The sequence below is a fragment of the Tursiops truncatus genome, chromosome 8, assembly GCF_011762595.2.
Source record: "Tursiops truncatus isolate mTurTru1 chromosome 8, mTurTru1.mat.Y, whole genome shotgun sequence".
In the NCBI taxonomy this organism is placed as follows: domain Eukaryota; kingdom Metazoa; phylum Chordata; class Mammalia; order Artiodactyla; family Delphinidae; genus Tursiops; species Tursiops truncatus.
Window position 1 is genome coordinate 71,558,891 of NC_047041.1, and position 16,843 is coordinate 71,575,733.

The 16,843-nt window shown below is 46.2% G+C and overlaps 1 protein-coding gene across 1 annotated transcript in view; it reads left to right on the forward strand.

Moving 5' to 3' along the window:
- Positions 1 to 16,843, forward strand: part of NAV2 (neuron navigator 2) — an 854,704-nt gene that overhangs the window by 90,615 nt on the left and 747,246 nt on the right. Inside the window, exon 2 of the mRNA XM_073808687.1 lies at positions 3,328 to 3,981. Within this exon, the coding sequence (XP_073664788.1) occupies positions 3,907 to 3,981 (75 nt within the window). The 5' untranslated portion in view covers positions 3,328 to 3,906. The remainder of the gene's footprint in view (positions 1 to 3,327; positions 3,982 to 16,843) is intronic.

Consider the following 16,843-nt stretch of genomic DNA (forward strand, 5'->3'; position numbering starts at 1 on the left):
TAAAAGATGAAGCAGAGCAGGCTGCCCTTTCTCACCCCCATAACCTTTAATCCAGGTTTAAAACCAGTTTCCCCAGTCTTGGAGCCAGCTGGGGGCAGGGACATCTGGGGAGAGGGAGAAGAGTAAGAAGGCCAAAGGGACTTTGTCCAATTTTGAAAACTTTGGAGAATAAGAAGGCTGTTTTACCGAAACATATGAAATGGGTTCACAATTCCAATACCTGGGCAAAAGGAAGGGGTGCATTGTACCTGGGAGGGACCGGCCTGTGGCTTGTCTGCCACCTGGCATCCCAAATTGGCATTTACTGGGAAATGGAGTTTTATTGCAGGAAGGGACCTCAGTGGGCCTCTGGAAAGGATTCCTCTATATCTGAGACGAGACCCTTGCCTGGCTCCCCATGTCCTGGGCTGTGCCTCCAAACCAGTCTTTAAAATTTTTTCCCCTGGGGATTGCCCAGAAGGCAGGGAGGATCTGGACACATGTGGAGTGGGAAGTTGAAGGCTTTTGGAGACTGTGTTTGACTAAGTAGGAGGAAGTCCACACCGTGTGCTCAGGATATCTTCAGTACGGCTGGACTCGTCTTCTGGACTTTAAGGAGGAGCTGGGGCTTGCCCACAATGACCCCCCATCCCTCTTATGGTCCATTCTGGTCCAGTCTTCTTTCTCCCCTTTCCCTTGCACTGCTCCTGGCTGACTTAGGGCATGGAGAGGAGAAGCTGCTGCTATGTTGCTGCATTTAGGGATCAATCCAGCAAACACCGACTTCTCAACCATCCAGTAAAATATTCTGTTAGTCCTGCTGTTCAGCTCTTTTTTTTATTCAAGTGTGTTTAAAAACTTGCCGAGATTTCTCTGGGCAGCAAGAAATCAGAACTTTCACATCAGGATTTCCTCTCATGAAGTCTGCCCTCCCCAATCAGGAAACTGATTGGATATGGCAGCGAGCTGAGAGCAGCATCCTTGCTTCTCCCCTTTCTTGGGGAGAAAGAGCCTCCCTACCCTGGCTCTAGCACAGGGACAGCGACCACCCCAGAACTGGTGGAGACTGACTCCCAGAAAAAAACAAAAGGCTCACAGGAGGTGTTGAACATCCTCCCACTCCCCACTGATGGGGAGGTATTTCTGTGGCGAGAACGTCTGTCTCCATGTGCACTTGGGGTGTGTGCACCAGCTGGCATGATGGGATGTGACAGGGTCTCACCCGGGAGAGAGCTAGGGTCTGGTGCGGAGTGCAGAGCTGTTCACAGAAATGAGAGATCTCAGAGCAGAGAACGAAGCGGCTGCTCTGGAGAAGGCCTGTCCAAGTAGGAGACCCTTTTGGCAGTGGCTTTTTTTCTTTTATTATTATTCATGAGGAGAGCCAGGAGCTGTAAAAAGTGTGGACTCCGGACTCAGGCTGCTTGTGAAAAGCCAAATAACAGGGATCCTGCCAGAGAGGCATGGCTGTGAGCAAGGACTTTGCAGTCAGATGTGGGTTGAAATCCCAGCCCCACAACTTCTTAGCTGTGTGACTTTACGCAAGTTACTTGACCTCCCTCCTCATCAGTTGTCTCATCTCTAACCTAAGGTTAAGAATCCCTAATTGGAGCAAGATAACTGACACATAGCAAGCCCCTGATAGAGACTGGTTGAATGAATGAATATGTAAGGCAGTAAACAGTGCCTGGCATAGAGCAATCATTCAGTACATGTTAGCAGTGTTATCTTTTGATCACCTGCTGTCAATAGGTGATCTTTCCACTCCTATGTGCTATCATTATCCCCACTTTATAGATGAGAACACTGAGGCTCAGAGAGGTTAAGTTCCTTGCTCAGGGTCACACAGTGAGTTAAGTTTCAGAGTTGAGATTCAAACCTAGATCTGTCTGAGTCCTCTAGTTTGATGTCTCAGTTTAGATTCAGCAAAGGGTAATACTTGGAGCCAGTTTGCCAGAGTTTATTTGCATTGCAATCTGGAGCTGAAAAGAATGGATCTGAGAGTTTTCACCTCTGCCGGGGATCCCCTGAAGGGGCTGTGGAGATGGCGGTGGGCAACCAGAGGGCTTTCTCTGGAAGCTCAGCTATTTCCTGGGCCAGCAGAGGGCTTCACTGATGCTGCGTCTTAGCTCTGTCACCCGTGGGTGTACGAGATGCCTGTCTTCTGGACATTCTGCTCTCATGGATTCTTGCCAGATTCAGAAAGTCAGATTTGCGATTTGGGCATTTACTTGGTGAAATCTTCTCTGGCCGAGTGTTTCATATGGTGTGGGACAAGCCTTCAACCTTTCTGTAGCCTCTCTCCCAGGAGAAGCTGTTCTCTTCCTCCTCACAAACCCTTCGTGGCTGAGTCTCTCATCCGCCTTTTAACCTGCTTTGGCACTGAGCCGTGCGGAAGCCTTTTGTGACAGGGGGTGGCTTCGGCCTCATTCCAAAGTAGCCACCGGTCAGGACAGCTGCAAGGGAGGGTCTGAGGGCTTCTGTCTGATGCCCGCTGTGGCCGGATCTGGCCACAGCTCTCCCGGAGGCTGGCGCGGCCTGAATTGTAGAATGGCTAGTGCGTTGATTAGAAACGCTGGCAAGAGACTAGTGCCTTTTAGTAAAGAGCTTTTCCCCCTTTTTTCTTTCTTTTCTGGTGGTGCTGGTGCTATGGGAAAAGGCTTTCATAATTGTTTATTTGTGCATCTTCTCGGGGATTCTCCCATATGTTCCCACCCCTCGGATCATTCATGGAAGGTGCATCCCGTGCGAAATGTTTTCCTTGGTGCAGAGGTCCCTCCTCTCTCCTCCCTCCCTCCCTGTCCCTCTGAGCTTCTGTGACGTCAGCCCGGAGGTGACTGGGTGCCTTCTCTGCCTGCAGGTTCTGAGGCAGGGAAGGCAGGGAATGCAGCTCTGTTGCACAGTCGCCTTCCAGCCCTCAGATGATCTAGGCTGCTCTTTTCACGTCCCCAGTGGACCCTGTTGTCTCACCTGCCACATGCTGCTTTCGCAGCTGTATTTGGGGGGAAAATGTTGATGGCTTTTTGCTTTAGAGACCATTGCTTCCCTGTCTTAGACCTGGGCGCCTTATTCTTTGATGACGATGCACCCCACGTGGGTTCGAGCAAGAACTCATTTCTGTCTCCGGTGTGCATATTTGAAGAACAGGGTCCCCTGTGTGTTTCCTCCCAGTGGGAGTGGGGAACTGTGCGGCCCCCGGTTGCCTGTCCAGGGATGCGCTCCAAACATGGCGAGGCTTGGAGGAAGATCGATGGCTGCTGCTGGGTTTGGGCTCCAGATGGTGGGCAAGGAAGCTCAAGCCTGTCCTCCTCCACACAAGGCAGTTCTGACCATTGAACATTTTCCCCTCAGGTATGAGTCTTCCTCCAAGGAGGAAGATGACAGCCCAGGAAGGGAGCAACCTCGGTGATGAACACTCGCAGGAGCTGTGAGGGGCGGCTTGGCGAGCAGCTTTGTGGTGATTTATGGGAGTCAGGGGCTGCCGGATGGGATGTGGATGCTGTCAGCTCGGTGGATTAAATGCCCATTTCCATTGTTATTGACATATAAATGATCAGTGCCAAGGAGACTGTGAGGGGAAAGATTTCTGGGGCAGTGATGTGGCACATGCCCCAGGATATGGACTCGTCTTTGCCCAAATCTGTCCTCTGGGCTCTCAGGAAGCCAGCATTGGAACTGAAATAAAACCCCAAGTCCCAGCTCTCATGATGCCGGCAGCAGCTGCGTTCATTGCTAAAGCAGCCATGGCGAAAGAGGTTCCCGAGTGGATTTTAAGAAGTCGGGAAGACCTTTGAAAAGGTAGTGTGGATTTCCTCAGCTGGCAGGAGCCGTGTCAGGCCACGTGCATGCATCACTTTTGCCTGGGTTCTTTTATTCCTCTGTGGATTTGGAAGCATCGCTGAAGGAGAGAGGGGATCTTATTCCTGGGAAATGGAATCGGCTTCTGAGTCCAGCCAACAGCAGAAGAGAAAACTGGTAACCCACGGACTGGAAGATCAAAAGAGGGTAAGTGAGAACTTTGTTGCTTGGCTTATGGCACCAGAATTGCTAAGCGTGGCTCAGAGCGCCCAGGTGGTCGTCTGCATTGTTGTTGCTGTCATTGATTATGCTGGTTTGTCTTTCTCTGGTTAAGGAGGTGGGATGGTGGCTCTCGATTTGCCAGGTCCTAGTGCTGGACTTGAAGCCTTGACTTGTTGGGCAAGGGGAGAGAGAAGGAAGGGGAAAAAAATCAGAAAGGCAAAGATTTATAAGCCTTAGCTCAGGGAGTTGCAAAAAGTGTTGGTGTTCTATAAGTCAAGTATGAGCTTATTTGTACCGAAGCCCCCCGTTGGGATTTATACACTGTTAGCACCTTTTGGAAATGGTACTCTTGACGGCGGTGGTTTCATCTGAGTTATTCACCATGTGGTCTGCTGGCTCTTGTGTTTATGGATCAAAACCATATTCTACTCCACTCTTTGGCCGCACCTGTGAGAATGTCAAAGCCATTTAAAAAGGCCCGTTGAGTGTAGGTCATTTGCTGTCATTGGTCTGAAAGCTGCAGTCACCCAGGACTTGTGTCTTGCAGTTAAAGTTCAGCTTGTCTTCAAAAGCCAAATGCAGTCGAGAGTAGCATTGAGTGGCTGGTTTTCCTGTGTTTCCTCATTCCCAGGGGAATTTCTAGGACCGGGGGTGGCCAGGGTTAAATACAGCTCAAGCAGAGTCAGGGTCTATGTTAATCTGAAAATAATTTCTGATGTTTCCTTTGAAATGTTGTGGATGGTTGAAAAACTTCTGGTATTCTCTCCATGTGGAGTGGAGTATCCCTTCTCTTCATGAGTCTCAAAGATCATCTCTTCCTGGTGTGAAATACCTGTGGAGGTGAAAACTAGACTTACACCTCTTCCCTGTACTTTTCAGTGGCTCTGTGTGTGTGTGTGTGTGTGTGTGTGTGTGTGTGTGTGTAAAGGATTTAGTATGGGGCTTTGCTCTGACCTTCAAAAAAATAAACATAAATGGAAACAAGCCATATTTTAAAAACAGTTAATTACTCTATTTCTAAAAAAAGTTTCCACTCTTTAAGCTGCACTCACCGTAATGCGGGAAGAATGCCCACTATCTTAGGTACCTGGATAAGTGAAATTTGCTTTGTGGTCTTTAATTTATCCAGTGTATAACCTGCTAGACCTGTCTGCTCCTATTTCTACAGGAGCTTTCTGAGAGATGGGAGGAAAACCGGTAATTGTTGTGAACAGATCCTAAGATTGACTGCGTTTTACTAAGTATAAGCCAAGTTTGATACCCAGACACTTTAGTGGAGGAACATTTGGGACCTCTGACACTGTAGAATATTTTAATTGGGCTGGTACACCGAGGTAATATGCAATTATGACAGCCTCTCCTTGGTTAGGTATGGATATCTGCACTTCCCATCTGTTCTTGGCTCTAGCTGTGTTGGGTCCACATGTACTATGGAGCCTCTGGAAGTAGAATATAACCCCAAGTGAGGCTCTGCGGCAGCTGGGTGAACATCAATTGGTCATGCTCAGCTGACATTCATTTTAACTTGAACTCTAGCTGTCATGGCGATTATTAAATTTATAATGATATATGTAAGATCCGTTTTAATGACTCTCCATGCTTGAGTGAGCTCTCACTTGTGCTGGCAAAATAAGGCTTAATAGAGTATTACATTTCATCTCCTACTGAATTTTCCAGGCAGTGTTGAAACTTTGCTGAGGAGGAATTAGATTGCTTTTTCTGATAGGCATTGTGATTATAGTTCCATATTGCTCGAGTACAGTTTTGGGTACTCTTGTAGAAATACCGCCACTGCAACAGCTTCTGTTGGCGTGTGCATGTGTGTGTTTGTGGGTAAACACACACCCCATTTGTGTCAAGTGTGAAGCTGAACAAGCCTCCCGGCACACAGCCTGGAATGTCTTGTCCCCGGAGCTGAAAGGCGACTCTCCAGTGTTTTGGCTCAGATATCTCGGGTGAGCTGAAAACCCCTCTTCAGGGGGGATTGGCTGAAAATCCAACAAAGGCACAATCAAGGCATCCGTTGGGGAGCTGGGAAATCTCCATCAGCATGCTTAAGTTACCGCGCGTTCACTGGCACCAGATCCTTGTGGCATTGCTGTCAGTGAGAGAGAGAGAGAGAGAGAGAGAGAGAGAGAGAGAGAGAGAGAGAGAGAGAGAGAGTGTGTGTGTGTGTGTGTGTGTGTTATCCAGGGAAGGACAATTGTGGGTAGCTGCGGAGACAAGGCAGAGGGAGAGTGGCCAGCTTCATTTTGCTATATTTCTTGCCGTCCAGAGCAGCAAAGCCATTTTCTTTAAGGTTTGGTAGGTTTCATGCATCTTGCTGTAACTTGGCCCTTTTTTTGGTTTTCATACAGATAGAGTGCCTTGTTGAGGGCTCTAGATCTGGCTCTTTGAGGGTATTTGCCTGTGATTTCTGCGGTGAAGAGTGCCATGAGCTGTGGAACCAGAGAGCTGGGTTCAAATTCCAATTGTGCTGTGTGACTCTGAGAAAGCTACTTAAACTCTCTGACTATTAGATTCTACATTTTCCAAGAGGACAGTAGTATTTAATTATAGGGATACTGTGAAGATTAACTGAAGTAAAGCTGGTAAGGACTTTGGTGACTGGTAATTATTTAAGAAATGTTCTGTATATTCTTGGGACAATTTGCAATGTGGTATTTCTTATTGTCCTTTTGTTCTTAGAGGGCTATATGTGATTTTGTTTTAAATCTTTAAAAAAACACTCAAGGAATACACACTCATTACACATTCAAGCATTACAGAAGAATTCAGAGTGTAAATTCCTCTTTTCTCTAGTTTTATCCAGCAGTGACTGCTATTAACAGTTTGATATATAGCATTCCTGACTACTCTTGGTTTGTGTTTCTTAATAAAAGGAAATCATACTGAACATATTTTTAAGAACCTTGTTTTTCCACTTAATATAGTGTGGATATCTGTCTGAGTCATTACATACACACCTACCTCATGCCTTTTAATGACTAGAGAGAGTTCCATTATAGAATGTGCCAAAATTTATTAATTAGTTAAAATTTATTTAACTAATCCCTGGATGTTTCCAGGTTTTGGTTTTTGCTCCGTGATTTTTTTTTTTTTTTTTGGTATTACAAAATTCCTTTGTTCATCTATTCAGCAAGTATTTATGAAGTACCTTCCATGTGCCAAGTCCTATTCTTGGAGCTGGGTATCAACTAGACAGACATGATCGCTTTCTTCTTGAAGCTTACATTCTAGACCAGTGCTTTCCATCCAACTTTCTGCAATGATGAAAATGTTCCATTCATGAACCGTGCACGTCAGTAGCCACTAGTCATATCTGGCCACGGAGCACTTGAAATGTGGCTAATATGACTGAGGACCTCATTTAGTTTAAATCGGGAATTCCCTGGCGGTCCAGTGGTTAGGACTCTGCACTTCCACTACAGCAGGCATGGGTTCGATCCCTGGTCATAGAACTAAGATCCCGAATGCTGCACGGTGTGGCCAAAGAAAAAAACTTCTCATTTAGTTTAAATTAATTTAAGCTTAAATAGACTAGTTGGCTACAGTGTTGGACAGTGCCTCTCTCGACAGCTACATCATCTATTTGCAGACAATGGCCTACGTGCTAAAGAGAATAACTAGGCCTGGGTAGTGTCATGGGTGTGGCAAGGGTGAACTTCATACTTATAATTATTTTTAAATTTTCTGTTAATTGAGGTGTGACTTACATTCAGTAAAGTCCATGCTTCTTAAGTTTACAGCTTGATAAATTTTCTTTTTTCTCTATCACACCTGTGCAGCTACCACACAGATCAAGATATAGACCATTTCTTGACCCCAAGAGGGTGTGTTGTAGCTGGGTATAAGGGATGCCCCCCTAGGGAGGTGCCTTTTGAGTGGAGACCTCAGTGATGAGCAGCAGCTGGCCATGGGAAGCTCAGATGGCAGACTTCAGATGTGAACGTGCCCACACTCACCCCGCAGCAGGGAGGGCTGCCATTCAGAACTCCCCCTTGGGGGACTTATCTTGGTGCCACTTATGGACAGTAGCTCCCCATGCATCCCTAGCACTTGGAAATTCAGATTCTGTGCTGACGTCAGGAAAAATCCAGAGAGGCATGGGGCTGCAAATTGCCACGGAGAGAAATTCAGTGAGGTAAGTATTGTTCAGTGCTGTAAGAACCCACTTAACTAGCACAGATGGGAGGAGTAAAGTTTCCCTGACAGACACCTATTGATCAGTAAAGGGAATGACTTTTTGATTGATTTTTTTCTCTACTCCTCCTTAGAAGTTTGTCCTTCACAGACGGAGCTTTCCCACAGAGGATGAACATAAAATAAGAATTGTTCAGGGGTTTTTAAGATACTTGATGACTGAGCGGTGACAAAGATGGCTTAGTTTGAATATTCTCTGGGCTGTCAGCTTCTCAGCATGAAAGACTTCCTGGGGACAGTTTTTTAAAATGACTTTGGAGAGAGTGAACTTGGGCTTTGTATAATTAAAATTTCCCAGGTTGGCTGAGCGGCTCTGGGTTGCCAAATGCTGCTGTACAAAGTGGAAGATATTATCATACTTGCCCTGTCATCCTCTCCCCTTCATTTTTATCACTGGCATCCCTGACTTCCCCATCACGTGGTTGCAGCTCAGAATAATTTTACCTTCTCCACCACCCTCTAAGTCCTCTACCTTTTCATCCTATCATGAGTCCCACTTGCTCCTGTGCTACATTGTATCTGCAGCTGTCTCTTCTTTCTGGACTTACTGCACCACCTTCATTTCAGGTCCAGGAATTCTTGCTTGGCTGGTGTCATAGCCTCCTGGCTGGCTCTCTTGTTTCCATTTCTCCTTTAGACCATCCTCCACTCCTGGCCAGATTACTCTTCTTGGAGTCTTCCTGGAGTGTTGTCATCCTATTCAGTGATTTCCTGCTATGATGTTACCCTCCCCAGCCTCTGGCACTTTTCGCTGTGCCCAACTTCTAGGGTGTAATAAGTAGAAGCTCAAATCTCATTGGTATCTCATAGACCTCAGCTTCACCCCTGGAAGAGTTCTGTAACCTCCCTGAGCTGTTTTCTCAGTGGTATTTATTCATAGCTTGTAAGATGCTTAGCCCTGTGCCTGGAACACGGTAAATAATCAGTGAGTGGGAATTGCTGTGATGATTATAGTCTCCCATTCTCTTTTATCCAAATATTCTCTTGCCAAACTCTCATTTCGGTTTCATGAACAACCCTCACGTTTCCCCCACCTCTGAGCCTTTGCTTTTGCACATGCCTGCCTGTCCACCTTGAGACCCCTCATCCGTCCTCCGTGAAGAATGCATCCTCCTCCTGTTTCTGATACCTTGTTCACATGCAGCCAGGGTACCAGTTCATGGCATTCTCCTCATGGCCCAGATGTTTTTCTACATGTCACACCCTGTACTAGTTTGTTGGTTCATTGAAGAAGGAACTGGTCTTACCCATCTCTTCATCCCCTGGCACACAGTAGGCACCAGTAAATGTTGGTTGAATGAATGAATGTTAGTTGTTGCTTTGAGATTTCTTTTTCCCTGTGGTCCTGAAGCTGAATCTGATCTTCCAAAAGGACTGGTTTAATATGTTGTCCACTCTTAGAGAGAGAAGAGGGAGAAATAGGATTCAAGGAGATGGTTAGGAGTTCCCTGCAGTGATTGAATACATTTGATTCAGGTGTTAGACTGGGTCTGGTGAGTGGAGTAGAAAGAAGGGGCCTATTGAAGAGATATTTTGAAGGAAGGAGCAGAAGAGTTTGGGTTAGCGACTAGACTAGTCCCTAGACTGACAGAGAGGGTTGAATCTAAGATGTTGCCAAGCTTTGGTACATCGGTGGCTGGAGGGAACTGCAGCCCTTTGAATGGAGCGACTTGAAGTAATGACACCTTTTAATGCTTCTCACAGCAGAAGTCCTCTTTTGCTTGGTTTGCACCAGTGGAAGCAGAGCAGTTGTTATTTCTTTTCAGGCAAAGAAGGAAAACAAGATGTATTTTAAGGTACTTTTCCCAAGCACCCATGACTTAGATTTAGTGAATCTTTCAGAAAGGATTAAGAAATAGGCTAAGGATAGGGAAAGTAACTAACATATTGTACAACTGCTATGTGGCAGAGAGTGTACTAGGCACTCATTTTATCTCATTTAGATCTCCCCCAAGCCCTTGATGTAGGTATTACCAACCCATTTTACAGATGCAAAGGAAAGAATTTTTCCCAGTTTCCACAACTTATTTTGTCTGCTAGGCTCCAGCACCTCACTGTAATTTCACCTACCATTAGGATTATATCTCTAAAAATTTTAAACTGGAATTTACTTTAAAAATAGTTTCTTCTAACTTCCTTTTAGTCGTGTACTTGTATATACATGGACATACACATACACACATGTGCGTGCATACATACTCCATAGCAGGGTTTGCCTGTGTGGCATCTTACAGGTGTTTGTTCATCTGGGAACTATGTCCATATTATTCCGGAAATCAAAGCTCCATGCCACCACCCTCCCCAAGGTCAGTCTCTGGCCATGGTGAGGCTGAGCTGCTGTAGAGGAGTTCTCCTCCTAGTGGTCTGAGCTCTGAGATGCTGCCAGTGTGGTCAGGGCTCTGGACGAATGGATGTTCACATGTCAGGTAAAAATGCAGCTCCAGCCCCAGCTCCCTGAGCTCTTTCCAGATGAGCTGAGATGCTTGCTCTTCGGCCTGGGCCCATGTGCTGCTGTCACCCCTTTGTAGCCGGAGGTGGCAGCAGTTACAAGTTGATCAGCCTCCAGACACCTCCCTGCCTGGATGGCCTGCCTGTCTGCCTGGCCTGTTAACCAAACGCTCAGGGGATGTACACCGAGGGCCTACCACAGCACATTTCACATGTCACTGAAGGCTGGAAAAAGACTGTAGCCGGATGCAACTCAATTCAGTTAAGTTTTGAGCTTCCGTTCAGGTATAGGGGGAGAGAGGCTAGCAAAGGGGCCAGGGCAATGCCCTGCTTTCATTCCAGTGTGGAGAATGTGAGACAGCTCAAGATCAGTCTCATTTATGCATTCATTCATCCCACATTTATTTATTGAGTCCCTACTGTATGCCAGCCAGCCACAGCATGAGGCTCTGGGGTCATAATGATGAGCTTAGATACTGTCCCCGGTCTCTTGGCACTTCCATTGCCTTGGAGGAGTCAGTTTAACCAGCAGTGACGGTGACATTAAATAAGTGTGTGTCTGGCTTGGAGAGGTTGGCAGGGGTGGGAGGGTGGGCAGAGAGTGCTTCCCTGGAGGAGGAGGAACTTGAGCTCTGCCTCTAAGAGGCTGAGTGGGGAGCACACTGGAGGGAACACTAAATAAGCAGCTCGCAGGGTGGACTGAATTGTGTCCCCCTGCCCCAAATTCATATGCTGAAGTATACCTCAGAATGGGACTGCGTTTGGAGATAGGCCTTCAAAGAGATAATTCAGGTTAAATGAGGACAAAAGGGTGGGGCCCTAATCTGCTATGACTGGTGTCCTTCTGAGAAGAGGAAGGAATGTGCGCACAGAGGAAAGGCCCTGTGAGGACGTAGTGAGAAGGCCGCCACCTGCAAGCCACAGAGAGAAGCCTCGGGAGAAACCATACCTGCTGACACTTGGATTTTGGACTTCAAGCCTCCAGAACTGTGAGAAAATAATTTTCTGTTGTTTAAGCCACCTAGTCCACGGTATTTTGCTATGGCGGCCCTAGCAGACTAATACAACTGGCACACGGGGAGAGAGGGAGTTGGCTTAAGGCATTTTACCTACAACAACCCAGACTGTAAGCTCCCTGAGGGCAGACACTAGGTCACTTCCCCAGCATCCAACACACTGCCTGATGTCTGGTAGGTCTTTAGGAAATATTTGTTGAGTGAAAAAATCCATGAATGAAAAGGATGAGGACAGAGAATGGAGAAATTGGACAAGCCATATGAACAGTTGGGATTTTGTCCTGTAGGCATTGAAAAACCACTGGGGGTGTCAGAATTAGGGAATGCCCTGAAAGTGGTGCTTGGGAAGATTTCTGGAATAAACCAGGGTGGATAGGAAGGGGTGAGGGTAGCTGTGCAGGTGATAGAGCCTGGAATCAAAGAGACCAGTTAGAAGGCCACAGTAGCCACATAGGCATTCATGATAAGCTTCCATTCCAGGGCTAAGACAAAGGGGAGGCAGAAATGAGCACAGATACAAGGAATAGAATCTGAGAAACAGAAGCTGGCCAGCAACTGGATATGGTTGACTCCTATTCCAGGTGGCAAGAATCCCAGGGGTCTCCAAGGTTCAGAGCCTCCCCTTCCCATACCTGCTAGAATGGTGTCTGATAGTCCAGTGGCACTTTGGATCATGACTAATGTACCCCGGATGCACCGTGGTCTCCTGCACTGGTCATAACAGAGTAGTTGACTCTGTCTCCATTTGGTGGATGAGGTAAGTGAGGCATGGACAGGCCAAGTGACCAGCCCAACATCACACAACTTGTTCATAACTAGAAGGAGGTGAAGATCCTTAGTCTTTATCCTTTAGTTTAGGGTCACTCTCCAGGGAATAAAACTGCCTTCCTCAATCAGCAGAAATAAATGCTGATGTTTTGTTATTTTAGCTTAATTTTCAATGGGGAAGAAGATAACAGTTTTGGGACCCTACTTTAAAGATACTGGAAAAGTTAATTATTTTTGGTCCTAAAGGTGCTAGAAGTTGAACAGTAATTCATGCACCTCAGAGGTGGCCTCTTCCCATTTATTTGAAAGATACACGTAAATTGCATGAGGATAGCTTTACAGTAAGTTCCAGCTCTGTCCCAGCTGACTTCCAGGAACCGAATTACTGTGTCCTCAGCACAAAGGAGGGCTGAGATTTAATAAGAAGCACTAAGCAGTGCCAGCCTTCCAGCTGGCTTCCTATGTAGGGCTGGCATATTTGTTAAAGCCCTTTACTTACCTGATCTCTTTAGACTTTAATTTTTTCCGTTGGTCTGTATTGTTTCATCATTAATTCCTTCCTTAAACTATATAAAATATGGTCTTAAACTGGAGGAAGAGAGTGGCAATGTCACCTAGACTGTTTGGTATTTGTTAAGAATATAACTTTGGGACCTTATTATATTGGATAATTTATCCCGTCTAGCCTCTGTTGCTTCATCTTGAAAATTAGGATGATAATAATAAAACCTTTGGTGAGGATTATGAGATATAATGCACTTGAAGTATTTAATGCAGTAGTTAGTACACGATTAAGTATTAAATGATATTTATTATAATTCTTACATGTTTCCCTTTCCTTGGTTGGCAAAATTCTCTAAGTGGCCTATTTTGGGAATAAAATGGGGAGGAGGGGGGTGGAGAGGGAGATGGGTGCCTGCTGCTCATTTGAGTTTCCATTTCTGGTTAACTGAGGTCATATAAAATTACTTCTAGTTTAAACTTTTGTTACTGCATGTTTCCCTCAAAGAAAGTCCGCTTTTCTGCTTTAGAAGTAGAGTCAATGAAAACAACCAAGTCTTCCTTTGTGTAGCAATCCTGTAGGAACTTCCTTGACCTCATCGTTCTGCACATTAATTGACAATTTACAGGACTCTGGTATGTACAGATGAGGCTAAACCTTTTGTGTGATTCCAACACTCCCCCACCACAAGTTGCATTTTTTGCGTGAATATGTTTTCTGAATTTCATTTATTACACTTTGTAGCATCCCCTAAAACTGCAGCACTGGGAGAGAAAAATCTGGTTACCTAGAGGTAAGTTCCAATTAATCAAGGTTTTCCAAATCTTGTCCTAGGTTACTTTGCTCCTAAAGCTTAGATCAGATTCCTCCATGCCTGCGGTTTGAATCAAAATAATGACATCTCTGACTCCTATCCTCAGGGCATTAATTTTTAATCTTCCTTCTCTTTGGGATAATTAGAAAGAGAGGGACGGGGGTGGGGGTTGGGGAGAGAAATGCAAGGAGATGCGGTTGGCAGAGCAGGAGTGGGTGTTTTTATAATGCAGCCTCTTCTGGGAAGAGGGAGCATCTGAAGTCTTGCATCTGCATTTCCAGTTCACCTGAGGAGGCAGAGGCGAGGGTTGGGATTGGGACGGTGGCTAATGGAGCCAGATCAGGGTGGTGTCTGATGTGGGAACTGGAGGTCATTTGGGGAATGAGCCAGAGCTGTGTAACTGTGTGTGTCAGAGAGGAAGGTCGAGAAATATACTTGGGTGTATGTGGGGATTTCTCCCTTGGCTAAGCTGAGTATGTACAGACAAGGTTACTCACAGCCTTGTCCATTTCCTGTATCCACGCTCCCTTGAACCTCTGGGGGGGGTCACAGTGGGACTTGAAGGACAGGAGTCAACATCTTGATTACAACTAGCAAGATGCATTTTAAATGTGCCTTCCAGTGATTCTAACGTACACTGAGGTTTGAGAATTACTTTCACGATGGATTAAAACCTGCTACTACCTCCATCAGCACCAAAATCAGGGCTTGGCAGGACTGGGTTGGAGGAAATTTTTTTTTTTTTTTTAATTGTAAAGAGTTTCACTTAAGTTCCCTTAGGAAAAAATGAGGTTTTGTTGTTTGTTAATGGAAAGGATACATGTGCTTAGGAACCCAGAGAAATGTCAAGAACCAGGCTTCAGGAAGGGCAGGAAATGAGGCAACTCCAGGTCCCGGCCATTTGTTCCTCCTTGGCTATTGTGTCCCTTCCCTGCTTCTCTCAGTGCATCTCTTCCTTTCTCTTCTTCCCAGCACTCGTCCTCTGCTGCTATTCATAGTTTCTTTCTCTTCCCTTTTAACTTCAAGGCTGACGCTCATCACCTCCACCTGCCATCACAACTTAGCTCTTTCAGTATTACTGTCCACTGAGAACTTCCCTTTGTGTTGCTTAGTTCAGAGTCGTGCGATGCTCAGATTGGCTCATCTCATCTTGTCCAGCTTAGAAGCGAGTCCAGAGAGTTAGATCAGCCACTAGATTGGCCACTCATGAGTTGTGGGTCTGTTCCTGGGCCTGTCAGCTATGGCTCCAGTGGGGGTGGGTCACATGGTACATGGCAGCCTTTGAGAGTAGATTATCCCAGGAGGAGGCATGTGTAGGCAGGCAATGACTGACATCTCTACGTTCTTAGATAGAATTTGATGGAAAGAGGAGACTAGAGAGGAGGAGGCACTCTTTGGGTTGCATGGTCAGGGGAGCGATGGAATCATCTGTTGAATGTCTGTCTTTGTCAGTAGCTTGTCCCTGCCTTCGTAAAGCTCACAGTCCAATGGAGCAACCAGGTATTAAATGAATATTGAAACAAATATAGGTTTGGGTTAGGTTTAGCTTAGGTTCCCCTGATTGATAAAGGAAATATACCAGGGAAGATGGGGCTTTCACCAATGGAAAACAGGGGCTTCCCCGGTGGTGCAGTGGTTGGGAGCCCGCCTGCCAATGCTGGGGACACGGGTTTGATCCCTGGTCCAGGAGGATCCCACATGCTGGAGCAGCTGAGCCCGTGCACCACAACTTCTGAGCCTGCGCTCTAGAACCCGCGAGCCACAACTACTGAGCCCACGTGCCACAACTACTGAAGCCCACGCACCTAGAGCCCGTGCTCCACAACAAGAGAAACCACCACAATGAGAAGCCTGCGCACCGCAACGAAGAGTAGCCCCCGCTCGCCGCAGCTAGAAAAAGCCCTCGTGCAGCAACGAAGACCCAAAGCAGCCAAAAATAAATAAATAAATAAAAATTTGTTAAAAACAAAACAATGGAAAGCAGGAAGCCAAATGGTAAGGTGGGAAGAACTTCAGCAATTTGAACAATTTGGGTTTCAATCTGTGCCTCAGAATGTATTGGGTCTTTTGATCTTGGAAGAAGTTTTTTAATGTGTCTGAGTTTCACTTCCTCATCTATAAAATGTGGATACTAATAGTTCCTACCTTGTAGGGTTATATTAAAAGAAATAATGTATGTAAAATACTTAGCTCAGCACCTGGTATATTGCATTGGTACTGATCAAAACGGAACTTTCCTTTACCAGTCTCTGAGCTCATATTAAGCCATGAGAAACTGCACTTTGTTATTGAGGTGTTAGTGGGTTTACTTTGGGACTAACATCTCTTGTCTGTAGAAGAGTGAGCAGAAGTCACACTATCAAGAGGACTTGAGTTACAATCCCAGTTCATCACCTGGCATGACAGCTACGACTGGGCGAGTCCTGTCTTTCCTTGGGCCTCAGCTCCTGCTGGACTTGTATGAAGTTCTTTGACTCCTTGGTCTGGCCTTTTGCTGGTATTTGGCATGTGGGTAGCTTTAGGAGGGGATCTTCTGGTTGGAAGGCCGGGCAAAGTTCCCAGCTATAAAGCGTCTTCGTCCCTGGCTGCCTTCCATCATCTAGAGGCTGCTGCATCAGGCCCAGGGAGCCAACTCGCTCTGCCGATTGAGATCAAGGGTACTTGGAAACAGGAGCTCTGGATGCGTGCACTCTCTTCTCTTATGGCCATCAGTCACTGGCAGGGCCCCGGCTAGGACTGAAGAAGGAAACAGCAAATAAGCAGTTTGCATTACTAGAACAACATGAAGGCCTTTGCCTACAGTAATTGAAAAAAATCTAATTTCTGCCAGTGTCCCTGGAGCATCTTCCTACTTGGATTCCTGTGGAGTCTCCAAATTTTATTATCAACACAACTGAGGAGGCAGAAGGGAGTGAAGTTCACTGCTGGAGTGAAGTTGTGAGGAGAATCCCTGGGCCCCCAGAATGGTACCCAGAGATCCTAGATCTCAGCTAGATTAAGGAGGATGAGGTAGAGGTGATGGGGAAAGACATGAGTGAGGGCAATGCAGATGCCTAGGGTGGGGTTCGCCTGGAGGTTGGAGATGGACTGGCGATT